General features: G+C 40.8%; 1 protein-coding gene across 3 annotated transcripts in view; it reads left to right on the top strand.

Moving 5' to 3' along the window:
- The first annotated feature begins 3636 nt into the window (after nucleotides 1-3636).
- IDE (insulin degrading enzyme) overlaps nucleotides 3637-27679 on the top strand; it is a 113520-nt gene continuing 89477 nt past the window's right edge. The window contains exon 1 of one of the 3 annotated variants that reach the window (XM_045438219.1): nucleotides 3637-3934. In XM_045438219.1, coding sequence (XP_045294175.1) covers nucleotides 3837-3934 — 98 coding nt within the window. In that variant the 5' untranslated portion in view covers nucleotides 3637-3836. Of the gene's footprint in view, nucleotides 3935-4185; nucleotides 4484-27679 lie in introns of those variants that run through there. The other 2 variants (XM_045438218.1, XM_045438220.1) reach the window with 2 other exon arrangements.

Here is a 27679-nt window from a genome sequence, read left to right as displayed (position 1 = left end):
TCACGATCTTGTTCAGGAGTTCGAGCCTGGATTTGGGCTCTGTGCTGACAGCTCAGAGCCTGGAGCATACTTTGGATTCTGTGTGTCCCTCTCTCTCTCTGTCCCTCCCCTACTTGTACTCTCTTTCTCTCTCTCTCAAACATAAATAAACATTTTTTAATTATGTTAGTCCATTTTATTTATTTAAAAAGAATTTTTTTTAACATTTATTTATTTTTGAGACAGAGAGAGACAGAGCATGAACAGGGGAGGGTCAGAGAGAGAGGGAGACACAGAATCCGAAACAGGCTCCAGGCTCTGAGCTGTCAGCACAGAGCCCGATGCGGGGCTTGAACTCACGGACCGCGAGATCATGACCTGAGCTGAAGTAGGACGCTTAACCGACTGAGGCACCCAGGCCCCCCTATGTTAGCCCATTTTAGAAATGTTTATTTATTTGTTTGAGAGAGAAAGACAGAGGGAGCCGAGTGGGGAGGAGGCAAAGAGAGAGAGAGAGAGTATTCCAAGAAGGCTTCACACTGTCAGCCCAGAGCCTGACTTAGGGCTCGATCTCACAAACTGTGAGATCAGGGCCCAAGCTGAAACCAAGAGCTGGAGGCTTAACTGCCTGAGCCATTCAGGTGCCTCTAAATATTATCTTTTGAGGGACATCTGGGTGGCTCAGTCAGTTACGTGTCTGACTTTGGCTCAGGTCATGATCTCACGGTTCGTGGGTTCAAGCCCTATGTCAGGCTCTGTACTGACAGCTCAGAGCCTGGAGCCTGCTTTGGATTCTGTGTGTGTGTCTCTCTCTCTGCCCCTCCCCCACTTGTGCTTTCTCTCTCTCTTTCTCTCTCTCTCAAAAATGAACATTAAAGACATTTAAATATGATGGGCATTGAGGAGGGCACTTGTTGGGATGAGCACTGGGTGTTGTATGTAAGTGATGAACCATGGGAATCTACCCCCAAAACCAAGAGCACACTGTACACACTGCATGTTAGCCAATTTGACAATAAATTATATTTTAAAAATTCAAACAATAAAAAACATAAAAATAAAAACATTTAAGTATTATCTTTTGAAGGTTTTTTTGAAGTGCTACAAACAGAAAAGTGAATAAATCATAAGTATACAGCTCAATTTATTTTCAAAAACTGAATACACCCACTTAGAAACATACTTGAGAAGCCCCCTTTATTCTCCCTAACCACTAGCCTGACTTCTAGTACTATACTGTGGATTAGTTTTGCCTGATTTTCAATTTTATATAAATGGACTTATATAGTAAATACTCTTTTGGATCTGTCTTCTTTCACCATGTTTGTGAGATTCAGCCATATTTTTAGTTTTTGTTTGTTCACTTTCATTGCTGTATAGTATTCCATTGTGTGATTATTCCCCAATTTATTTTTCCTGTGCATTTTACTCTTGATGAGCATTTGGACTGTTTCCAGTTTGGGACTATTATTGATTGTGCTACTGTGAACATTCTAGAACATGTATTTTTATGGATGCATGTTCACATTTCTGTTGCCTATATAGCTAGAAGGTGAATTGCTAGATCATAGCATATGCATATATGCAGCTTTAATAGATACTACCAAATAGTTTTCCATGGCCTATTTGCCCTCATGCCATTGTCATGTCAATTACTATAGCTTAATAATAACTCTTAATACTTGCTACTGTAAGTGTTCCAGATTCTTCTTCCATTAGCTTGGGTCTTCCCGACCCTTTTCATTTTCATATAAAAGTTAATAAACAGCTTATCATAACTTGTCAATTCTAAGTCCCCTTTAATTCATAGGTTTCTCCTTTCTCTCTTATTTTGCAATTCAGGTCATTTTTCCTGTAGTGTTCCAAACATTCTAAATTTTGCTGATAGTATCCTTATGGTGTGATTTAACATGTCTATTCCCTGTATTTCCTATGAAAGGTAGTTATATCTAGAGGCTTAATCAGATTCAGGAAACATGCAATTGACGAGTGTTAACTAAGCACTATGCTGGCTGCCAGGTGAGATACAGAAATGTCTAAGACATCATTCCGAGTCTACTTGTTACAAGCGTGGAAAGTTAAAATTCAAATAAGTGCCTTTAGAGAGAGGTGATCTCCTGTGGCAGCTCAGATCAGAGTGGTTACTTTCAATAGGGTATGTGAGGAATGGAAATGAGGGAAAGTTTTGTAAAGGCAACACTATTTCAACTGGGCTTGGAAGTTGCTAGACAACTGACAAATTAGTATTGTTGTAAGCATTAATTAGCTGTGATAGCTGTGTGAATTGCAGTTAGTAGAGGGCGGGGTAGAAGCTGGAAAGGTGGGGTACTCAGTTGAGTGGTGGCCCCCAAAATATGTGTCCATGTCTTCATCCCAGGAACCTGTGTTACATTATATGGAAAAAAAGTATCTTTGCAGATGTAATCAAGTTAGGGATGAGATGAGATAATCCTGGATTACGTGATTGTGCCCTAAATCCAAAAACAAGTGTCCTTATAAAAGACAGAAGAAAAGACACACAGAGGAGAAAGCAATGTGAAGATGGAGGCAGAGATTAAAGTGATGTGGCCATAAGTCAAGGAAACTGGCATCCACAAGAAGCTGGAAGAGGCAAAGAATGGATTCTCCCCTAATATCCTTTGTAGGGAGTGCAGTCCTGACAATATCTTGATTTTGGACTTCTGGCCTGCAGACTGTGAGAGAATACATTTCTGTTGTTTTAAGCCACTAACTTTGTGATAATTTGTTATCACGCCACAGGACACTAATACAGGTGGGGTGAGGCTAGAATGTAATATTGTGGAATTTTACCCTATTTTGCACTTCCTCATCTCTGATACCTCAGTTTCCATCCATCCAACGTCTGCCTTTAGCTGAAACGATTTTTAAAAAGATCCCTGTACCTCCTTAACGAAGCATCCGCTTAATTAAGGGAACCTTCTCCCGAATTCCCATTTGAAACAATAATAGGACTGAAAGCACTGTTTTTGGCAGCAGACTTCCATCTGCCACATCAGAGACCTAAAGGTACTTACGCTTGGGAGTCACTATCCCTAATTGCACTCTGCCTTAAAGACCCTTGTAAAATGGAAATGTAACGGAAAGTCAGATCCATAACAACTATTAGATTGTTCTTGGATGCACAGCTCCGTAAAGCCATCAGGGAAAAAAGTCTTGTGTTATAAATAATGACTAAGGTACAACTGGCAATGGTAGTACTACTATATATACGTGTAGTGTTGTGTTAATACAGCAGTAATGCAGAGTAGGAGTTTCTACTCCGGATTTGAAAGGCCACGGAAACCTTTTTTCGCTGTTGCGGGTCCCATCTCCCCCGGCTCTTGGAGGAGCTGCTAACTCCCCCTCAGGGTCCGCATCGCGCTCTAGAGGGAGCCCGCGGGCCGCGCGCCGCCTGGTCCGCGGGCTTCTTTCTAACACCTGCACTGCCCAGGGCGAAAGCCAATGGGGGCGACTCCGCAAACATGGCTCGTTGTGCTCCCACGGTATTCGTGAGACCCTGCCCCTTACAAACACTTAAGCCAGATACACCTCGCCGCCCTCCCATCTCGTCCCTGTGTGACCCAGCCGGGAAACCCCCGGCCTGGTAAAGCCTGGTTGCCGGGCTCCCGCAGCTCCCCGCCCAGACTCCGTCCCGCCCGCTGGCTCCGGCCGGGGACGCCTGTCGTCCCCGCTGCCGCCCCCGCCCTGCCGGGTTCCAGGCAAAACCCGGAGCGCCGGCCGCTCGGCGGCTCCCGGGAAGCGGCGCGGCGCGGCGGACTGAGCATGCGCAGTGGGCAGGGCCGGCTCCCGGCGCCAGAAGGAAGCGTCCGCGGTGCTCCCGGCGGCTGCGCTGGGGTATGCGGTACCGGTTAGCGTGGCTGCTGCACTCCGCGCGGCCCAGCACCTTCCGCTCCGTCGTCGGCGCCCGCCTGCCGCCCCCGGAGCGCCTCTGTGGGTAAGCGGAGCGGAGCGACCGGGCCCCCGGGGCCCGCGGGTCACGGTGGTTTGGAGCTCGGGTTGCAAAGTGGTGATTCAGCACTTAAAGCCGCCGCCGCCGCCCCTCACGCCGCCAGTCCCGCCGGCCTGGGGCCCGGACGCCCGCGCAGAGGCCGCTCCGGGGCCCGGAAGGGCGGCCGGGCGGGCGGGAGCGAGGGGCCTTGCTGGGAGAGGAGGGCGCCCCTGGGGCGGGTGAGGGCGGACGGGGACTGTGACCCGGGGTCACGGGGCGTGTGTCACAAGTGCGGGGGGCGCGGGGCGCGGACGGAGTCACCCCGGCCCGCTCCCGGAGCCGTGCGGTGCCGCGCCACTCTCCGGGGAGTCTGCCTGTGAGAGGCAGGAAGCCGAGTCCGACTGCCCCTGGCTATGGGGTAAAGGAATCCCAGTCCAGGGAGACCGCTTCTTATCCTCCTCTCAGCCCTGCTTTTTTTCCATGAGAACGGAGTTTCCACTACTATATGGAAATGCCTGCGTCGGGCACCGTAAAAGTTTGCCTGCCTGCGCCTTAGTGAGTAGATGGGTGTTGGATTTCCAGTCCCGGGGAATTCGGGAGCCGAAGGATACCTAGGGATCCATCAAAACAGCTCCATTGTTTTACACCTGAGACAACCGAGGCCCAGAGAGATTGTGTGATTTCCCAATTGCAGGGCTTGTGGCAAAAACCAGGATGGGGACGCGGGTGTTTTTTTGCCATCCGGTGGCGTGCTCTCTCCACTTCGCTGCTCCGTGTATACTAGAAATACACAGCCCTGTCGCGAACGCTGAATCCCTTTTACTGTGAACAGAGGGGAATCGGCAAAGATGGGCAGTATTGTCTTGCCCTACTTAGATGTATCATTTGAGCTCCTCTGTTTTTTTAAAAATATCTAGGACCTACTAAGTGCGAGGCACTGTGATAGACCTGTGTAAGTATGTAGTCTGCTTTCCAAGGAACTTTGACTTCGTTTGAGCGGATTGAGATGCCAAGAGAATATATAGCCAGCTAAAAAGCATATGTTTGGCTAGGGTCAGAAGATGGGCAATACAGACAGTGCGTGCTTTGGGAGCATAGTGCAGGGCAGAGATAGAGGAGGGGGTCTGGCCTTTGAAGGAAAAGCAGAAAGTGTGGAGGGTGGACGGTGGTGGGTGTAATCAGCCTAGGAGTGCAGGGGTTGGGGGTGGGGGATGGACAGTGAGCAGATTAGGCTAGTTGGAGCCTTAGAGAATTTCTGTGGGGCAATTAGGAGACAAGTCTTGTATTATAAAAGTGGGATAATGCTAGCCTGGGCTTTGAATTTTAGTTGGGCTTTTTCAGTGCATAGTTTAGGGAGCCGCTAAGAGTTTTTGAGGTGGGGAGTGATCTAATGAAACTGCTAATTTAGGAAATTAGTTTGGTGGCTGTGTGCAGGCTGTAAGTGAGTGGAGAGACCTGAAGCAGAGAAACTGGTTGGGACTTAGTCTTTCCCTACTGAAGTAGGATGGTAGTAATGGTGCCTGATGCAAATGAAAAATCTGTGAAACCTGTTTTCCCTCCTCTTTTCCCCCACTATTTGCAAAATCCACTACAACAAGCATAAATTAGATCCCTGAGTTTAGAGAAAGAAGTGGGAGTGGTGAGCAGAGGCAGAGTACTTCCACAGGCTTTCTTCAGGTCAGGATTTTTTTCGGGATCTAATTTGTTGCTCCTAGGCTATGTTTAGCTCCATATTCTCCAGTGTACAGAATTTGGGATAAAAAAAATTTTTTTAAGTATTTTATTTTTTATTTATTATTATTATTTTTTAATGAATTCATTTTTGATGCGTTCATGTCTTTATTTTTATTTTTAATTTTTTTTTAATATTTTTGAGAGAGTGAGACAGAGCACAAGTGGGGGAGGGGCAGAGAGAGAGTGGGGGGCGGAGAACCTGAAGCAGGCTCTAGGCTCTGAGCTGTCAGCACAGAGCCTGATGCGGGGCTCTAACTCATGGACCGCAAGATCATGACCTGAGCCGAAGTTGGCTGCCCAACCAACAGAGCCACCCAGGCGCCCCAAGTATTTTGTTTTTTAGAGAGTAAGCCGGGGAGGGGAGGAGAGAGAGAATCTTAAGCAGGCTCCATGCTCAGCACACAGAGCCCGACGTGGAGCTCAATCCCACAACCTTGGGATCATGACCTGAGCAGAAATCAAGAGTCAGATGTTCAACCGACTGAGCCACCCAAGTGCCCCTTAAAGATTTATTTTAAACTAATCTGTACACCCAGCAGTGGGTCTTGAACTCACAAACCTGAGTCAGGGGTCACATGCTCTACCGACTGAGCCAGCCAGGCACCCAGAATTTGGGATTTTAAAGAAATCATCAATTTGAAGTTTTATACAACAAAGAGGTTTGTATGTTCTGTTTACAATCCAGTTTTCTTTGTGGTTTTCTCCCACTGCTCTTCAGTTTCATTGATGAAATTCAGGGCATGGGTTGAACTGCCAGAGCTTCAAGATAAGGTTGTTCTCAGAGAAGGAAATTCAGGAGATTCAAGGATAATGAATGAGATCAACATCTAGACAGCTCTACAGTAAAAATTAGCAGTTGAGACTAGTAAGGAAAATACAGGAAAATCAAAGGGATTGGGGTGTAGTTATAAGAAGGAAAGTACTAACATCTGAAGCTGCCACATATTCAAAATCTTAAGGTAATCGAATCTGTACATAGTAGGGAGATGTATTAACAGAGATGGTTACAGGGCTGTTTACTGCAAGAGACGTGGGATTTAACCCATGTCTGTCTGGTGCCAGAGCCTGAGTTCTTAACTGTTATGTTATACTGCCTTTGCCAGTGTTGAGGCATTCATTCCCTGTTCTAACCTCTTGAGAAAGAGATGGTCTGAAAGCATTTGTATAAGATCAATTCATTTAAAAAGCAGTCTCATTGTCCCCTGTTTAGCCATATTGGATAACTTGGAGTTGTGATTATCTCGGGAAACCTGGAGGTAATAGGCCAGTGCCTGGCAGCTACTTGAAACACCTGTACATTGGTCATCTCACTTTGCAGGCTGCTCTACTTTGCATTTCTCTGTTCTGTGGGCATAGGTAACAGTGTGCCATATGGGACTAGCTATTAAGATCCTGGCTTTTACTTTTTTTTTTTTTTTTTAAGTGGTACAACCACTGTGTGTGTATGTATGTATGTAAGCAAGCAAACTAGCTCTCCGCCCACCATGAGGCTTGAACTCAGAGCTCTGAGATCAAGAGTTGAAGGCTCTACTGTCTGAGCCAGCCAGGTGCCCCCAGGCTTTTATTTTACTTTTAACCAGAAAAATGTTTTTTAATGGTCTAAAAGGAAAAGATACCTTTGAGTATCTTTAATTAGCATTAGCCCAAACCGTAGACAGTAAAATGTTACATTCTGTCTATCTGCCTTTAAAGTTAGGGATAATCTTACCAGGGAGTAAGTAGTGTGGGGAGCAGAAATTCAACATATGTTTTTTAGAACAATTGATTTCCTTTCTATTTTTCTTTAAAAAAATTTTTTAACGTTTTATTTTAATATTTGAGAGAGAGACAGAGTACGAATAGGGGAGGGGCAGAGAGATGGAGACAATCTGAAGCAAGCTCCAGGCTTTGAGCTGTCAGCACAGAGCCCGATGCGGGGCTCGAACTCACGAACCGCAGGATCATGAGCAGTGAGATCATGACCCGAGCCAAAGTCGGATGCTTGACTGAGCCACCTGGGCGCCCCCTCCTTTCTATTTTTATATTGGTATTTTAGATCTCCTAAAGAGGTCCCTAGATGATCAACCTACCTTTCAGTCAAGGTGACAAGGCTAAAGCATTTTCCTTTTACAGGGGTAGATACCTAAAGGGGTAGATCCTTCCGGTATGCTGGGTTCTGGAGGCTTGGTAGGCATTACTAAGTTTTTCTTGAGTCACCCCTCACTCTTCTCTTTTCCTTTAGCATTATTTGAGTATCTATTTTGTAGTGATCATTCACTATAGTGTGCTCAGCACTGGGCGGTGGGGGGTGGGGGTGCGGTTTGCAAAGCAAGTCAGTGATAAATTCTGTCCTCAAGAAACTTTCAGTCAAATAATTCCACTTCTTATGAACTTTTACTATACATGTCCACTCTTGTTTTCTATTGCCTCTTTCAATTCTTTTTGAAAAGCAGCTCAGTGTTTTTATTACAGTACTCTTTCTTTTAAAAGTGGGACTTGGAGAGGCATCTGGGTGGCTCAGTCAGTTGGGCCTCTGTCTGTTGATTTCTGTTGGGGTCATGATCCCAGCGTTGTGGAATCGAGCCCTGAGTTGGACTCTGTGTGGAGTGTGGAGCCTGCTTAAGATACTCTCTCTCTCTCTGCCCCCCCTCTCCCCCTCTCCCCCTCTCCCCCTCTCCCCCTCTCCCCCTCTCCCCCTCTTCCCCTTTCCCCTTCCCCTCCTCCTTTTCCTCTCTCCTGTGTGCACTCTCTTTCTCTCTCTTAAAAAAAAAAATAAAAGTGGGACTTAAGAAACTCTTGTACCATTAAAAGCTATAAAAGCTTTTATGACTCCCAAAGAACTGTATAGTTTCTCTTTGCCCATTAAAAAGTGTGTAACTGTTAAAAAAAAAAAAAATGGCACTCACAAGCTGCTCCCTGAGGGGAAGGTATCATACTTTGTTTGACATATTTATTATATGAATGAATGAATGGTCTTTTTTGAAAACCAGTTTTCTCTGTTGATTTCCCTAGTTTTGCAAATATTGAGGTTAATCATTTAAAAACTTTTTTTTTTAATTTCTTTTTAGAGAGAGAGCATGAGTCGGGGGGGGGGAGAGCGTGCGCGCGCGCGCGCGCGCGCGAGAGAGAGAGAGAGAGAGAGAGAGAGAGAGAGAATGAATGAGAATCCTAAGCAGTCTCACACTCAGCGTGGAGCCCGACTTGGGGCTGGATCTCAGGACCCTGGGATTGTGACCCGAGCCAAAATTGAGAGTTGACTGCTCAACTTACTGAGTCACCCAGGCACCCTGATGTTAATCATTTTCTTAGTTTAGCTTGAAAATTGGAGTAGTCTTTGCATCTATTTTTCTCTCACTCTGTTCTGAAGACCAAACTCTTTTGAGTCTTTCATCCTCAAGTTTCTTGGAGTACACTTAATCTTCCAACCACCATGCTAATTAAGGCCATGACTATCTTCCCTGACATCTCACATCTACAAATTCTAGATACGTATTTTTTTAATTCCAGTATAGTTAACATACAGGGTTATATTTCAGTTGTACAGTATAGTGATTCAACAATTCTATACATTAGTCAGAGCTCATCATGATAAATGTACTCTTAATCCCCTTCACCTATTTCACCTCTTCTGCCTCCCCTCTGGCAACCACCAGTTCTCTATATTTAAGAGTCGGGTTTTTTGTTCTTTTTTTCCTTTGTTTTCTTAAATTCCACATATGAGTGAAATCATAGGGTGTTTGTCTTTCTCTTATTTCATTTAGCGTTATACCCTCTAGATCCATCTGTTTTTGCATATGGCAGAATTTCATTCTTTTTTTATGGCTGAGTAATATTCCATTGTATGTACGTGTGTGTGTGTGTGTGTGTGTGTGTGTGTGTGTGTGTCTTCTTAATCCTTTCATCTGTGGAGATCAAGTCCAAACTTCTTGATCCAGCATTTAAGCATCTCATAGGCAGGCCCTAGCCTAACTTTTCACCCTAAATTTCCTCTTCTCTAGTCAGACCCACCAATTTACTGTGTCTTGTACATGAGCTGTTCATTCTCAATTCTAGAATGGCCTTCTCTCTCTCTCTTTCTCTCTCTTTTTTTAATATATTTTGAGAGAGACAGTGCATGGGGGAGGGGTAGACTGGGGGGGGTGGTGGAGAGAGAGAAAAAGAGAGAGAGAGAGAATATTCCAAATAGGCTTTGCAACTGTCAAGAGCACTGTCCAAGAGCTGGACACTTAACCAACTGAGCTACCCACGTGCCCCTCTCTTTTCTTTCTTTTCCGTCATTCTTTTTTAGACCTTATTAACGTCACACCATTGTCTTTCCTTTTTCTAAACTTAATGATTTATTCAAGATTTTGAAACATTTATTTGACACTTAACCATATACTACCTTATATATATATTTTTACTTTTAATTAATATCATACATGGAACAGTATATAGGATTGTTGTAGACTCTGGGTCTGGAATTCTTTTTTGTCCCGCAGGAAAGCAGTACACAGGATTAAAAATGCGAGAGATGGCCAATGTTGGGGGGAAGACAACCCGATTAAGGGTCCTTGCTCCGTTTTTATTAGGATCAGAAGGCTTACAAACACGGTGATGAATGTGCACAAAGAGACAATGAAACTGTGAACATTAATTCATGGGCGTGAGGGAAAGGAGGTTTTGAAGATATGTGGTGTTAGGGGTTTGGGTTAATACAAAACAAAATCTTGGTGCTGGGTAGCGGGCAGCCAGGGGGAAGGTTGTTTACAGCAGATGTGAGGCACCACCTCTGTTTACCTGAACTGGTCTAGGGGACAAGAAAGAGCATGCTCCCTCAGGGTAAACAAGGCACTTTTCTTTTGCTAATTAGCTCCACTCTGGGCAACTTCTCCGCAGTGGTCTATAGCCCTATTTACCTGTTTACCTAATTTGGTCCTTCCTTCCTGTGAAAGCTTTCTGCTATAGTACTAAGTTAGGGGGCATTTCTGCCCTGAATACGTAATCTTGTTTATCTCATATACCTTTGTTCTATACTGGGGCCTTTGCCTCGCCTTACCTATACCTATTTACCTGATCTTGTTTACCCAAACTTGGGTGTGAACATCCTATGGCTTTCTAATTCTTTGTGTCTTGTTAATCCATCAGTGCAGGCTCAGGGAATTGGTAAGCTTATTCCCCACATAGGATAAGGAAGAATAACAAAATAAACATCTATGTACCTACCATCTAGTTTAGGAAATAGAACATTTCCAGTAACTCTCTGTGCTCACCTCCCTGGTTGCAACCTTTTCCCTCCCTTGGAGAGGTGATGTTATCCTGTATTTAGATAATAATACCCTTGATTTTCTTTATACTTTATTAATCTGAATATAGTCTTAAACAGTATACTTTTTAGTTTTTTCTGCATTTGACCTTGATAGATAATTTTCTTCTCTGAGTTTTTTTTTTTCATTTAACATTGTTTCAAGATCCATGTAGATGTATACATTCACTGCTGAATGGCAGTCTTATGTGACTATGCCACTAATTATTTTTCTGTTCTGTTGTTTATGGGGATTTGGGTTGTTTTGATTTATTTATTTTTTTCTATCACAATCCGTGTCGTTGGTGTGCCCAGTACCCAATCTCTACCTACTCAATTAGGGTTCTCATTCAGTCACTTTGTTTTAAATATTATTTATATATGCTTTGTTCACTGTGCAGCCATGAGCCACATGTGCTTTTAAATGCAAATCAATGAAAATTAACAATTCAGTTTTTCAGTCATCCTAGCTGCATTTCAAATCGTATGTGGCTCTTGGCTACTGTATGGGGCAGAACAGTTACAGAACAATTAACATCACAGATATTTTGTGAAACCCGCCTGATCTGTATTCTGAGAGTTCCCAAATGTATCTCTTTCCCCTGAATCTCAGATTTAGGTAATAATCTTCCAATTCAACATTTCCCTTCAATGGCCAATATATGTCTTAAACTTACCACGTTCAAAATCTGCTCCTCCCACCATCTTCTCCCTCATATCAGTAACACCTCTGTTCTTCCACTTGTTTAGGCTAACAACTTGGAGTCATCCTTAACTCCTTTCTTGTTTTCATATCCCTCATCAGTCAGCATATACATCTGGATTCAGACCACTTCTGATTGCCACCACCCTGGTTCTAATCACAGTCTTTTACCCAGATACTATAATAGCCTCTTAATCAGTTTCCTTGCTTCTTCACTTTCCTGTCTATGTATGGCTTGTTCTTTTCGCCACAGGTAGCATGATCTTTTTTGAAATCCAAGTTCTATATCTTTGCTAGTAAATGCTTAAAACCTTGCAGTTGATCTCCATTTTGCTTATATATATGTTTTTAATTTAAAAAAAATTTTTTTAATTTATTTTTGAGAGAAAGAGCATGAGGGGGAAAGGGGCAGAGAGAGAGAGGAAGACACAGAATCTGATGCAGGTTCCAGGCTCTGAGCTGTTGTCACAGAGCCTGATGCAGGGCTTGAACTCATGAACCACGAGTTCATGACCTGAGCCAAAGACAAATACTTAACGGACTGAGCCACCCAGGCACCCCAATTTTGCTCATATTTAAAGAAAACATCCTTATAATAGCCAAGAAGTCCCCATGGGACCTGGCCTCCCATCACTTCTCTGATCTTGTTTCCAAAATAATCACTCTCGCCCCATTCCAAGTCACACTGGTCTGTTTACTTGACTTGCTCTTAGATTATTTGCACTGCTTCCCCTCTGCTCACAAAGGGATATCACAAAGGGTTTCACAGAGAACATAGGGTTTGGGTAAATGTCTTTGAAGGAAATAATAAAATTTGGGTGAACAGAGAAGGGGAAGAGAGGCTATTTTAGAAGGAATAGTGTTAGTAAAAGCTTAGAAGTAGGAAAATTCACAATATAATCAAAGGACAGTAGATTTTATCCTATAGGAAGTGGAGAGTCTCAAATGCTTTTAAGAAGTGCAGTCACATATGAAAGCTATGTTTTTCTGATGATTAATCTGGCTGTTTTTTGGAAGCACAGTTGAAATGCAGTCAGAGACTGATAAAGGATAAAGATGTCCAAACAAGGAAAGGAGAGTGCAGAGGATTGTGTGAAAGATTTTAGCAGCTTTGATTGGGTATGGGGGAAACGGAGGAACCCAAGAGGCCTAAGGTGTTGGGCCTGAATGACTTTGAGATTAGTGCTGAGATGAGGCTTGAGTAGGAGGGGCCACCAGGGGAGGGAAGCTCTTGCGGAGACATTCACCTCCAGGCAGTGGGAAGAAGTCCAGTTAGGTGAAATGTTGATACTGCATGGTGGGTGGCTGGTGTTCTAAAGGCATGCCAAGAGGACAGGTTGTTCAGCTGCAGTGGTGGGGCTAGCATTTCAGAGCTAGCTGTTAACCATCAGGAAGTTAGGTGACTCAGAGCCCCTCAGGGCAGTGGACAAGACTGAGTAGTCCTTAAATACCCAGAACCAAAATGGTGATCTAGGTTGTAGATTGGTAGTTAAGGAAAGAGTTCAGTTTGAAGATCAGAACCAGGTTGATAAGTCCTGAACTGGAGTGACTTAAATTTCCTGTTTAAGGATAAGAAATAGGTCCAGAACCTAGAACAAGACTAAGCTACGGTGGAAGCTAAGTAGGCTTAGTTGTGAAGCTCTCAGTGCTGCTGTTAATGTGAACCATAGAAGATTTAGTAGCTAATATTTATTGAGTGCCTCTTATGTGTTTCGCCTTCTATTTGGAGCTTCCCATGTGTTTAATGGCCACAATAGTTCTGTGAGAGAGATATTGTGGTTCTTTTCTTTTTTTCAAATACGGATATTGAGGCTCAAAGAGGTTAACTTGCTCAAGGATACACTGCTAATAAGTGGCCTAGCCAGAAGCCAGATGGGCTCAGTCAAGAATCACAGGGTTGGCCATTATATTATCTCCCTCCCTAGAGGTAGCTTGGTATCTGTAGTAGAGATGGGGGAGTCAGGACAAGGAGATGGTTTTGGAAGGGATAAACTTGGTATATGGTGAGTTGGCAGATATTGAGTCCGGAGCTATTGCTGAATAGTGAAGGAGAGGTTTGAAATATTTGAAATATGATTGGACCTTCCTAAGAAGGTCTGAGCTGACCTTCCTAAGAAGGTCTGAGCTGATTTCCTACGTCTGAAAGTTCTTTGTAGAGATGATGGTTGAAGACACTGACACAGATGGGTATATAGGAAAGATCTGTGTAGAGATACAGAGGGCCCAAGCTACATCCTAAGGAATGCTGACGTTTAGGGATGAGGAAACAGTTGGAGAGGCTGGAGGTTACAGAGGCAGAAGATACCAGAAGCAGAATGGTTAGAAGTGTCCAGCCAAAGAGGTTTTTTTTAAAAAAAAATTTTTTTTTTTTTAACGTTTATTTATTTTTGAGACAGAGAGAGACAGAGCATGAACAGGGGAGGGTCAGAGAGAGGGAGACACAGAATCCGAAACGGGCTCCAGGCTCTGAGCTGTCAGCACAGAGCCCGACGCGGGGCTCGAACTCACGGACCTCGAGATCATGACCTGAGCCGAAGTCCACCGCTTAACCGACTGAGCCACCCAGGCGCCCCGTCCTGACCAGCCAAAGAGGTTTTAAGCAGACTAGGGCCTTGGGAAAAGACCAGACCATTTCACTGGTAACCTGCAAATAAAGGGGAGGGACTAGAAGCCAAGTTTCATGGGACCCTACAGGGTGACTTTGGAAAAAACATATTGAATTTGGAGAATTTAGATAGTAGTTGGGAAGAGCAGACTTGAACAGAAGTGTGGTAGCAGAAATAGGGAATTGGTATTGGTGGCTGAGAGAAGAAGCTTGTGTAGGAGAATAATGCCTAAGGGAGGAGTGGAAAAAGTGCAGATACAGGTGAAGAGGGTAACATTGGAAAAATAAAGATTTGTTCAAGGAGGTCTTATTTAAAAGGGTAGTTGCTTATAAAGAATTTTAAAAGGTAGGTGATCTTTACACTTCTGGGCCTCAGTTTCCTTATTTGAAAAAAGAATCCTTCTATTTCTAACCCTTGCCATTTTTCTCTATGCTGTTAACACCAGCAGCTAAAAAAATGTCTGGATTTTTAGGAATGCTCCCAGGGTCTAGTAGGGAGAATGGGTTCCAGTTCAGTTAACATGGTGATCCTTTGCCCAACTTTACAGGCTATTTTAGGATATGTAGAGTTATATTTGGAGCCAGGAGCTCTGAAGAAGCAAAGATTCCCTATAATGGTATCCCTGGCACTTGGGACAGTGTCTGGCATATAGTACGAGTTTAGTGTTTGTTGGATGAATTTGTCCAGGGACATGGGCTCCTGGAAGTGGGGATCCCTAATCATAAACTCAATTTAGTTTTTGCTTAGTTTGCCATTTCCTTGTTGTAAAAAATGTCAATGTAGCCAGTAAATAGTATTTGTGTGTGTTTTCTTATTATAAAGAAATTAGAGGTTGGAGTGTATTTCCAAGATTTCTTGTGTTTCTGAGTTATTCATAGGAACTAAGGTGGTTTGAAAAGGCATAGGACGTAAGGGGACGTAAGGGACAGGACAGTGCTGTGGAAAATAACTCTACACACAAAGGCTGAAGTCCACTGGATTCTAGACTTGTTTTTGTTTTCGCAGAGATGAATCGTTTTTATTTAATGTTTTAGAAATTCCACCATGATTAGTTCTATTACTGTTCTATTAGCATTAGTTATCATTTTATTTGTGTTTTATTAGGAATAGATTTTTAATTGAGGAAGTTTGGTCCCAGTGAAAGGTTAGAGGAAAGATAGAGGCTTAAATAGTAAAGGTGTTGTAGGGTTAATACCAGTTTTGCAGGTTGGTGTTACAAGATCTACTTTTAATCCTCCTTTATTTTTCATGAATTATAAATAAAAAGTAAAAATTAGTATAACTAGTATGTGCCAGAATTATTTTAGGTGTTGTGGATATAACAATAAGCAATAGAGACAAAAATACCCATCCTTCTAGTGGGGAAGACAGATGATCAGATAAGTAAAGCAAATGTTTATTTGTCTTAAAGCCACTTGGAATTGAGTGCATTTAAAATCCTGATGGTTAATTTTATAGAATTGAAGAATCTAGTCAGCTCTAGAGTAAAACAGAAGCTTATGCCTGCCATTATAAAGAAATAAAGCATTTCACATAAGTGAGACCTTGTCCTGTAAAAGTTATTCGTTGTACGTTCTACATTTTTTAAATGTTTGAGGTAAACTTTTGCAATTTGATATTGATATTTTTACAGAGTATAATAAGCATAATTTAACATTTGATTATTCACATCTGTTTTTTTAGGTATAGTTGACATACAATGTTACATTAGTTTCAGTTGTGCAACATAGTGATTGGACAGATCTGTACTTTATGCTGTGCTGACCACAAGTGTAGCTACCATCTGTCACCATGCAACGCTATACCATTGAGTATACTCCCTATGCTGTACCTTTCATTCCCTTGAATCAAAAGAATCATTCCACAGCTCGAAGTCTGTATTCCCTGCTCTCCTTCACCCATTTTGCCCATCCCCCAGCATGCTTCCCTTCTGGCATGCATCAGTTCTGTGTATTTATGGGTCTGATTCTGCTGTTCGTTTCTTTGTGGGTTGTTTTTTTTTTTTTTTTTTTTTAATTCCACATATAAATGAAATCATATGGTATTTGTCTTTCTCTACTTATTTCACTTAGCATAATATCCTCTAGGTCCATCCATGTTGTTGCATATGACAAGATCTCATTCTTTTCTATGGCCAAGTAATATTCTGTTATATTCCACGTGTATATACACACCGTGTCTTCTTTATCCATTCATCTATCAGTGGATATTTTGGTCATTTCTGTATCTTGGATATTATAAATAATGCTGCAATGAACATCGGGTGTGTATATCTTTTTTTTGGGGGGGGGTGCATATATCTTTTTACCATTTTCTTTGGGTAACTACCCAGTAGTGGAATTACTGGATCATATAGTATTTCTATTTTTATTTTTTTTTAATGTTTATTTTTGAGAGAGATCACACGCATGAGTGGGGGAAGGACAGAGGGTGGGGGTAGAGGATCTGAAGTGGACTCAGTGATGACAGCAGAGAGCCTAATGCTGGCTTGAACTCATGTACCATGAGATCATGACCTGAGTTGAAGTTGGACACTTAACTGACTGAGCCACCCAGGCGCCCCTCTATTTTTAATTTTTTGAGGAACTTCCATATTGTTTTCCACAGTGGCTGCACCAGTTTACATTCCCACCGACAGTGCATGAGGGTTCCTTTTTCTCCACATCTTTGCCAACACTTTTTTCTGTTTGATTCTAGCCATTCTGACAGGTGTGAGATCCTATCTCAGTGTAGTTTGGATTTGCATTTCCCTCATGGTTGTTAATGTTGAGTATCTTTTCATCTATATGTCTCCTTTGGAAAAATGTCTGTTTAGGTCTCTGCCCATTTTTAAATTGATTATTTTTTGGGTGTTGAGTTGTTTAAGTTCTTTATACGTTTTGGATAATAACTCTCTATTGGACATATCACTTACAGATGTCTTCTCCCATTCAGTAGGTTACCTTTTCATTTTGTTGATGGTTTCCTTTGCTGTGCAAAAGCTTTTTATTTTGGCATAATCCCAATAGTTTATTTTTGCTTTTATGTCCCTTGCTTGAGGAGACATATCTAGAAAAATATTGCTGAGGCTGATGTTCAAGAGATTACTGCCTACGTTTTCTTGTAGGAGTTTTATGGTTTCAGGTTTCACATTTAGGTTCTTAACCTATTTTGAGTTTATTTTTGTGTATGGTGTAAGAACGTAGCCCACTTTCATTCTTTTGCATGTAGCTGTCCGGTTTCCTGAACACTATTTGTTGTAGAGGCTGTCTTTTCCCCACTGTATATTCTTGCTTCCTTTGTTATAGATTAGTTGACCACATAAGCATGAGTTTATTTCTAGGCTCTCTATTCTGTTCCATTGATCTGTGTGTCTGTTTTGTGCTGGTACCATGCTGTTTGGATTACAATAGCGTTGTAGTATATCTTAAAATCTGGAATTGTGATAACTCCAGCTTTGTTCTTCTTTCTCAAGATTGCTTTGGCTGTTTGGGGTCTTCTGTGCTTTCATACAAATTTTAATATTATTTGTTCTGATTCTGTGAAAAATACCATTGATATTTTCACAGGGACTGCATCATTGAATTTATGGATTGTTTCTCTTTGTTATTTCATTATTAATGTTGCTGTGGCTAGGTCTTCCAGTACTATGTTGGATAAAAGAGGCAAGAGTGGACACCTTAGTCTTGTTCCTGCCCTTAGAAGAAACGCTTTCAGTTTTTCACCATTGTGTATGATGTTAACTGTGGGTTTTTCATATATGACCTTTATTATGTTGATGTATATTCCTGCTAAACCCACTTTGTTGAGAGTTTTTATCATAAACAGGTGTTGGATCTTTGTCCAGTGCTTTTTCTGCATCTGTTGATTGCGATGATTGTATGGTTTTTATTCTTTGCTTTGTTGATGTGTATCATGGTGATTGATTTGCAAATATCAAACCATCCTTGCATTCCTGGAATAAATCCCACTTGATCATGGTGAATGATCCTTTTAATGTATTGTTGAAAGCAATTTGCTAAAATTTTGTTGAAGATTTTTCATCTGTATACATCAGGGATATTGGCCTGTAAGTTGCTTTTTTTTTTTTTTTTTTTTTTTTTTTTGTAGTGTCTTTGGGTTTGGTATCAGGGTAACCTCTGGCTTCATAGAATGTATTTTGAGGCTTTTCTTTCTCTTCTATTCTTTGGAATAGTTTGAGGAGAATAGGTATTAACCCTTTTATTTTATTTTTAAGTTTATTTAGTGCACATATACGACTGGGGGAAGGACCGAGACGGAGGGAGAACCTCAAGGAGGCTCCCTGCTGTCAGAGCAGAGCCCAATGTAGGGCTTGATCTCACAAACTGTGATATCATGACCTGAGCCAAAATCAAGAGTCAGACACTCAACCAACTGAGCCACCCAGGTGCCTCTTCTTTAAATGTTTGGTAGAATTCACCTGTGAATCCATCTGGTCCTGGACTTTTGTTTGCTGGGAGTCTTTTGATTACTGGTTCAGATTGATCACTAGTAACTGGTCTGTTCAGATTTTCTATTTCTTCCTGATTCAGTTTTGGAAGATTGTATGTTTTTAGGAATCTGTCTGTTTCTTCCAGGTTGTCAGATTTGTTGGCATGTAATTTTTCATGGAATTCTTTCTAAATCCTTTATATTTCTGTGGTGTTGGTTGTTATTTCTTCCCTTTTGTTTTTGGATTCTAGTCTTGGTTTTGCTGTTAGTTGTGGGTGCTGGGCCTGATCATCTTTAAATTTTCTACTACCTCCATGAATCTGAGACTTTGTTTTTAAAAACTCTAAATTCTTTTGGAACCGCAAAAGGAATTTCACCTTGTTCTTAGTTGTGTCATGGCTTCGAAAATAGGCAGTTTCTTGTAATCAGTTAAGGTCATGATACTAGTATAATTGAGTTTCTGACAACAGAGATCATTTAATTGTTTTATGAAATGATGTATAATAAAGAATATTCTTTTGATTGCTCATCTAATACATGTCAGTGTTTATAAATCAGTTGGTGCTCTTAACAGTTTTAATTTTTTAAATAGTGTAGTTTCTTTTGTAGTGTAACAACAGTCTCAGTCAAGATAAGTTTATGAAGATGATAATACTGCTTATTGTGGAGCTTTTTGTCATGAAGGATCCAAATTCTTGCAATAATAACTGGTTAAAAAATACCTAACGATTCAGTGACTAACAGAACGAACCTTGCAACTCATCATTTTTTTTCCCTTCTATCTGCAAAAGAAAATGGCTGTGGGGCAAACTTAAGTCATAATTGACACTCTTAAGGAATGAGATTCTGAATTCAGTACTTGTGCTCTTTAATTTTTTTTTGGAAGAAAAAATAACTTATCACATATTCACTAGAAATCAAACATCCTGCCCCTTAAGGAAACTGAAATGAATTTATTTAATATATGCTTGATTTTTAAAATTAATTTTTAATATCAAAGTAATACAGGGAGGGTTTTAAGAGTCAAATAGTACTAAAAGGTTTATAGCAAAAAAAATAGCAGTTCCCTACCCTTACTCCATCCTTACTTCCTGCTCCATAGAGGCAAGCACATTTGAGTCTTTAAGCTATTTATTTTGAAATTTATTTTAATATTTCCAAGTAATATACTGCTATTCCTTGATTTCTTAATTTTTGGAGTTGTCATGTTGACTTGCTTTTATAGTAGGTAAAGATGTAACTCTTTCCTTATCCTTCCTTCTTCCCCCATCTTACCAAAATAGTCGTGTCATATTTTTTTCTTAGAGACATTTTTTCTGGACACTTGCCCTCCCCACCCCAGCTGTAGTCTGGACTTGTTTTGCTCCAGGTCTGCTGCAAAGTGGTTGCCTGGAATTTCTCTCTACTTCTCTACTGGATCTATATCCTGGATCTCATATTTTGTTCTGTCTGGGTTTGTCCCTTCATTCAAGAGATACGTGTCCTCCAGTAGCTTCTTGAGAAAGAACACATGAGAAATAGCTTTTTTTTTAAGTTTATTTTATATATATTTGAGAAAGAGAGCATTCTAGGCAGGCTCTGCACTGTCAGCACAGAGCCCAGTGCTGGGCTCGAACTCATGAATCAGGAGATCATAACCTGAGCTGAAGTCAAGAGTTGGACACTTAACCACCTGAGCCACCCAGGCGCCCTGGGAGATAGCTTTTTAAACTTTTTAAAAGATCTTATAATGATTTCCTAAACACAAAAGTATAGATCTGAGTTTTAGTGTGAATCTACACATTTGTAGAATAACTCTACAGAATTGAGAGAGATGACCTACATGGCTTCCAATCTTCCATCGAGCTATAGAATTCTAGGGTTCTGAATGCTTGAGAATTAAATGATTTTACAGATAATCCAGCAAATGGTTAAAGCCACAGACTTTCAAAGGGACCCTTTGTAGGACTTTGACAAAAAACAAAAACAAAAACAAAAACAAAAACAAGACCTATGGCCTCTCTTTTCTTTCTTTCCTTTGTTCTTAATTGTGTCTAAAGATTTGCTTTTATGGAAGAAGTCTATTTGAAAATGAAGAGAAACATTAGCTCTGTTTTTTTCCTTCTTTCTTCAGTTGGTGAAAATTCCTATCTTCCCTTTTTCCCTTAGGCTACTCTGTTTTTGTGTGCTCTGCTGATGCCTAATACAAATCGCCATGTATAAATCATTAGCCACCATCTGAAGAGGTTGGGAATATCATGCATCATGGAGTCCCAGGGTGACATTCGCAAGCTCAGAATCTGTCCTGGGAAGGACAGTCAGGATCAGTGAGCTTGACTCCTGGTTCGGAGTTTTTATTCCATCCTGCCATCCGGTGACAGAATGTCTTATTTGCTCTATAATTCTGTTCTCTTGGGAGCTAGCGTGATGTAGTGGAAAAGTCACTCTGTCTAGTGGTTAAAAGATTTGAGTTCAAGCCCTCTTTGGCACAGACTGGCTTTGTTATCTTGAATGGGTTACTTTGCATGGGCTTCTTTTTACTAGACATCAAATTAAGTAGCTTCAAAATCCCTGTTCTAATAAGTTTTGATTTCTGAGCAACATTGGCTTCTACTAGTGTACAGTTCCTTTTCTTTCCCTGTGCTAAAATGTCAATACCTTCTCACTTTGTGTTGTTTTTATTGTAGAGTCTGGTCACCTCACCTGCAAAGCAGGTGTCTTTGGATCAGTAGGCTGAGATGTGGCATGCACATATTTTTGCAGTTGTCTTTTAAATGTGTATCAACACTTAAAAATCCCGAGAGTTCAGTTCCTTTAGGGAAAATGAGGAGACCTGGTGACACTTGGGCCCACATTGCTGCCTGGCAGCACTTGGCCTGAGCTGAGATTTGCTTCCTTTGTGATGGGGCTAGTATTCCTTCTCATCACAATTCCACTTCTCTTGCTTTGCTCACTTATGTTACCTTTTTGGCCTTGTAAGCATTTAAATTTGTGACTCTTGCTATAAAGTGACTGGAGGAAATCAGTCTTATTAGTTTTTAGTCATACTGGAGGTTTTTGGTTGTAGTGGAAATGAGGAGAGGAAAAAAATATGTATATACACACACACATATATATACATATATATGTATATGTATATATATATGTGTGTGTGTGTGTGTGTATGTATATAAATTGCTGTGAAGATACAGAAATGATTGTGTGATCAGGACTACCCCCTGCCTTGTTTATGGTTTTTAAAGAATTATCACATCATTTTATTTGATCCTTATAGCAACTGTACATGGTTAACAGAGACATAAAAATTCCCACAGCTCTTAAGAAGTTTAATTCAGACAGCTCTGCTGCCTCCAAATTCACCTTTGTCTGGAACCTAGGCGAGAGGATGGGGTGAGAGTGGGTGGGTATAGAAGAGCATGTTAAATTTGCTTCTAGGAAAGTGAAAACTGTTGGCCTGAGCTAGGTGGACACGCATAAGAGATGTAGCAGGTCACTTCTCCCGCCTTTGAGGTGTCTCTATAGATGCCCAACAAGAAGAGAGCAGGAAAGGAGAAAAATTAGTGTACAGTCTTTCAAGAAGATGATGAGTTTAACAGTGCGAGGAAGGCTGAGAAGCAAGAAGATGGCATTATATGCATATACTTATTATATATGTACATATGTGTATATATGTATACGTATATATGTATTATGTATATGTGTGTGTGTATATATATACATATACTTTATATGTATGTTATATATATATATATATATATATATATATATATTTTTTTTTTTTTTTTTTTTATATTACCTGTAGGTCAGGTCATATAAATAAGGCAGATGGGGACCCTCACACTGGGAAGATTCCATTCCTAGAAGCTGAATAGATAAGACTATCTGGCCAGTTAGATACATGGTTAAAACAGACTTTTTTTTTAAGGTAAAATGAATATTTGTGCTTAAAACCAGCAGGCCAAACTAGTACTAACATTATCACGATTCAGCAAAATAGAAAACATCTTTCTGTGAATATTAGATTAATGAATAAGCCAGGGGTTGTAGTAACGTATATAATGTTTTATATATATATATATACATACACATGTGTATATATGTAAATGTTTTATATATATGCATGAATACCACACATACACACACACACACACACACACATAATTTGTAACCGCTTTATTGATACTGAACAATTCATCCTCTTAAAGTACACCATTCAGGAGTGTGGTAGGGTCACACACACACAAAAAATAATAAAGTATACCACTTGGTGGTTTTCACTATATTCAAAGATCTGTGCAGCTGTCACCACAAACAATTTTAAACATTTTCACCACCTCAGAAAGAAATCTTGTATCCCTTAGCAGGGACTCCCTATTTTCCTCTTTTTCCAGCCCCAAGCAACCATCTTTTTGTCTCTATGGATTTACATATTCTGGATATTTCATATAAATAGAATGATACTGGGGCGTCTGGGTGGCTCAGTCAGTTAAATGTCCAGCTTCAGCTCAGGTCATGATCTCGTGGTTCATGAGTTTGAGCCCTGCGTCGGGCTCTGTGCTGACAGCTTGGAGCCTGGAGCCTGCTTCAGGTTCTGTGTCTCCCTCTCTCTCCGCCCCTCCCCAGCTTGCACTCTGTCTCTCTCTCAAAAATAAATAAACATTAAAAAAAATTTTTTAATAAAAAATTTAAAAAATAAATATAATGATACAGTATGTGTTCTTTGGTCTGCTTTTGCTTGGTATAGTGTTTTCAGAGTTTATCCATGTTGTAGCATATACCAGTGCTTATTTGTCCGTATCTTAGGAAAACCTTTAATAAACATTTAGTTTTTTTCTAGCTTTGGCCTTCTAGTAGCATAGAAACCTGGCTTTAACATCTTCTCTAATGTAATGTAGAAATCCTTCTGCATTAATTTTTTTTTTGAGGAGGGAGTGGGTAGGTGCAGATATATCTGGATACAGATATATTTTTATTAATTTAAAAAAACTTTAAATTTTGAACTAATTTAGACTTACAGAAAGGTTGCAAAAATAATACACTTAGCCTATATATCATCATAGTATAATTATCAAGTATAAGAAAATAGTGTCTTTACCTTTGTAGTTAATAAATATCTTGAGGGAGATACTTTGGGACTATGCAAATCCTTTTTTACCTCAAACCTTTTAGCATCCACTTGTAGGTAGATCTTGTCTGTGCATTTATTACTGCACCTACTGATTATTTCCCTCTTTCCTTCTTTATTACTAATTGAAATTCTGTGAGGTAGACTTTTTCTGTCTCATTTGTTTACTTATTTGTAGCAATACGGACTCACAGTATTTATTTTATTCCGTGGATTAAAATTCATTGCTGTCATTTTATCACTCAAAGTGTTCTAGCTTTGGTCATTAGGAGCTCCTTTGGGTGAGCCCCCATCTTTTTTAGAGAATATCTTTACTTTTGACATTATATGGTGTTTCAGGCTTGTATTTTCTTTGCCCTAGCTCTAGAGTCAACCACTTGATTCCTCTTATTGGAAAATGATGTTTAGGGACCGAGATCTGGGCCCTAGATGTACTTACTCACTGTGACTGAGGTGTCATTGCTTTTAGTGGGCAGTGTAGCTACTCGTACACATACACATATTTATATTTCTGTATCTGTATATATTCACAGTCAGGAGTTTGTATTAATACTGCTGATTGAAATTTGGTACTACAAAATTTATTTGAGTCTTTTTCCTTTAAAACTTTTTTCTCTAACCATGAGTACACTGGATTTCATCACCCATAATTTATTTGATTGATTCTAGCATACATACACATATTTATTTACTTAATTCTAATTTCATGATTGTTAACCTAAACCTCTGTAAGGAACACTTTTGATAACTAAATTATAACATTTATGTACAGTTCTTTTTGTCCTTAGCCTAGAAACTGTATCCATTCAGAATACTATTTTCCACAGTTAGGTTAGTTCATTTCTTTCTTAGCTCCTTTAGTATGATTATATTCGTTTATAATACAGTTAGGTTTGTTTGTTAGTGTTTTTGTTTTTGAGAGAGAAAGAGGCAGTGGGGGGAGAGGGGCAGAGGGGAGAGGGAGAGAGAATCTTAAGCAGGCTCCACACCCAGCACAGAGCCCAACATGGGGGCTCAGTCTCAAGACCATGAGATTATGACCTGAGCTGACCTTAAGAATCGATGCTTAACCGACTGAGCCACCCAGGTGCCCCTCTCAGTGTTTTTATTTTATTTTGCACACTCCTCATCCTGATTGATTTTAAATGTATAGTTCAGTGGTACTGAGTACATCACATTTCGGGGCAGCTATCACCACCATCCATCTCCGGAACTTTATTATTTTCCCAAACTGAAACTCTGTACCCAGCAAACAGTAACTCCTCAGTCTCCTCTCTCAGCCCCTGGCAACTATCGTTTTACTTTGTCTCTGAATCTGACTACTAAGGTACCACATATAAGTGGACTTTACAGTCTTTGTCCCCTTGTTATCGGCTTAGTGTAATGTCTTCATGGTTAATCCATATTGTAGCATGTATCAGAATTTCCTTTTTAAAGCTGAATAATATTCCATTGTATGTACATTTTGTACATTGTACATTGTACAAATGTACATTGTATGTACATTTTGTTTTCATCCATCAATAGATTCTTGGGCTGCTTCCATCTTTTGGCTATTGTAAATAATGCTGCTGTTAACATGGTGCAGATATCTGTTTGAGTCCTTTCATTTCTCGGGGCATGTACCCAGAAGTGGAGTTGCTGGATTATATAGTAGTTTTAATTTTCTGAGGCACTACCATACTGTTTTCCATATTGCTGCAGCATTTTACATTCTAAAAGTGCACAAGGGTTTCATTTCTTCCACATTCTTTTTCTAATATATATATTTTTAAATTATTCTTTTAGGTAATCTCTACACCCAGTGTGGGACTCACACCCACAACCTTGAGATCAAGAGTCGCACACCTTACTGGCTCAGCCAGCCAAGCACTCCCATTTGTTCTACATTCTTGCCAATACTTAAATTCTGATAATAGTCATCCATTGGTAATTCTTTGTAGTTTTGATTTGCTTATCTCCAATGATGAGCGATGTTGTTACATATATTTTCTTTGGAGAAATGTTCATTTAACTCCTTTTGCCCCCCCCCCCCTTTTAAGTTTATTCATTCTGAGAGAGAGAGAGAGAGAGAGAGAGGAAGGCAGCACAAGGGGGGGGAGGGGTAGGGGGGGAGAAGAAAGAGAGAATCCCAAAGGGAGAGAGAGAGAGCATCCCAAGCTGGCTCCACACTGTCAGCACAGAGCCCTGTGTAGGGCTCGAACTCACAAACTGTGAGATTGTGATCTGAGCTGAAACCAAGAGTCAGAAGCTCAACCGACTAAGCCACTCAGGTGCTCCCCCACCTCTCTCTTTTTTTTAAGATTTTATTTTTTAGTAATCTCTACACCCATTGTGGGGCTCAAACCCACCACACTGAGCTCAAGAGTCCCACGATTCACCAACTGAGCCAACCAGATGCCTCAACCTTTGCCCAGTTGTTGCATTATAGGAGTTCTTTGTATATTCTGGATATTAACTCTTATCAATATGATTTGCAAATATTTTTTTTTTCCCATCCACAGGTTGCCTTTTGCTCTGTTGCTTATGGTTGGTACATTTTTTTTTTTTTTTTTGATGGCCATTTTTTTCTTTTATTGCCTGTGCTTTTGGTGTATCCAAAGAATCATTGCCAGATCCAGTGTTGTGAAGCTCTGTGTTCTCTTCAGAGTTTTTAGTTTTATCTATGAGATCTTTAGTTTATCTGTTTTTTTTAATGTTTATTTTTGAGAGACAGAGAGAGACAGAGCATGAATGGGGGAGGGGCAGAGAGGGAGGAAGACACCGAATCCAAAGCAGGCTCCAGACTCTGAACTCACAGACCTTGATATCATAACCTGAGCCAAAGTCAGATGCTTAACTGACTGAGCCACCCAGGCACCCCTCTGCAGTTTATATCTTTAATTCATACCCTTGGAATTTTTTAATCAGAAAGTTAGAAGGCTTTGGGGCGCCTGGGTGGCTCAGTTGGTAAGGCCTTAGACCCTTGATTTCGTGTCAGGTCATGATCTCATGGGTTTGTGAGTTCGAGCCCTGCTCTGGGCTCTGCAATGCTGGTGCAGAGCCTGCTTGGGATTCTCTCTCTCTCTCTGCCTCTCCCCTGCTCCTGCTCTATCTCAAAAAAAAAAAAAAAAAAGAGAAAGCCTTTCCCTATACCAAGGTTAAAGAAGAATTCCACTATTTTTTCTCCTAGTACTTAAACAGTTTCATTTTTTGTATTTAGTTTCCTTATCCATTGGGAATTTAATTTTGAGTGGTGTTAGATATGGATCTTTTATTTTTTTCCAAAGGCTACTCAGTATTCCAAACACCATTTGTTAAAGAGTTTGTTTTTTTACCCACTTGAAATGCTACTTTTGTCAAATACTAAATTTCTATATATATTTGGGCCTACTTCTGTTCTTTCTAGTCTTTGCTACTAATTTGTCTTTGTGATGAGCCAGTACCGTACTGTTTTCATAGAGACTTTATAGTATATTTTAATGTCTGGAAAGTCTAGTATCCCACTTAAAGTTATTCTTCTCAGTGTTTTCCTAGCTATTCTTCTTCTTCTTCAGTGTTTATTTTTGAGAGAGAGAGAGTGTGAACCAGGGAGGGGCAGAAAGGGAGACAGAATGTGAAGCAGGCTCAGGCTCTGAGCTGTCAGCATGAGCCAGATGTGGGGCTCAAACCCACGAACTGCAAGGTCATGATCTGAGCTGAAGTGGGACACTTAACTGACTGAACCACCCAGACGCCCCTTATTATTATTATTTTTAATGTTTGTTTATTTTTGAGAGAGAGAGAGAGAGAGAACGGGGAGGGGGGGCAGAGAGAGAGGGAGACACAGAATCCGAAGCAGCTCTAGGCTCTGAGCTGTCAGCACAGGGCCCCATTCGGGGGCTTGAACCCACCAGCCGTGAGATCACGACCTGAGCTGAAGTCGGATGCT

This window comes from Leopardus geoffroyi, chromosome D2 (genome assembly GCF_018350155.1).
Source record: "Leopardus geoffroyi isolate Oge1 chromosome D2, O.geoffroyi_Oge1_pat1.0, whole genome shotgun sequence".
Taxonomy (NCBI): domain Eukaryota; kingdom Metazoa; phylum Chordata; class Mammalia; order Carnivora; family Felidae; genus Leopardus; species Leopardus geoffroyi.
Note: the sequence above shows the minus strand (reverse complement) of the source record. Positions and strands in the feature narration are given on the sequence as shown.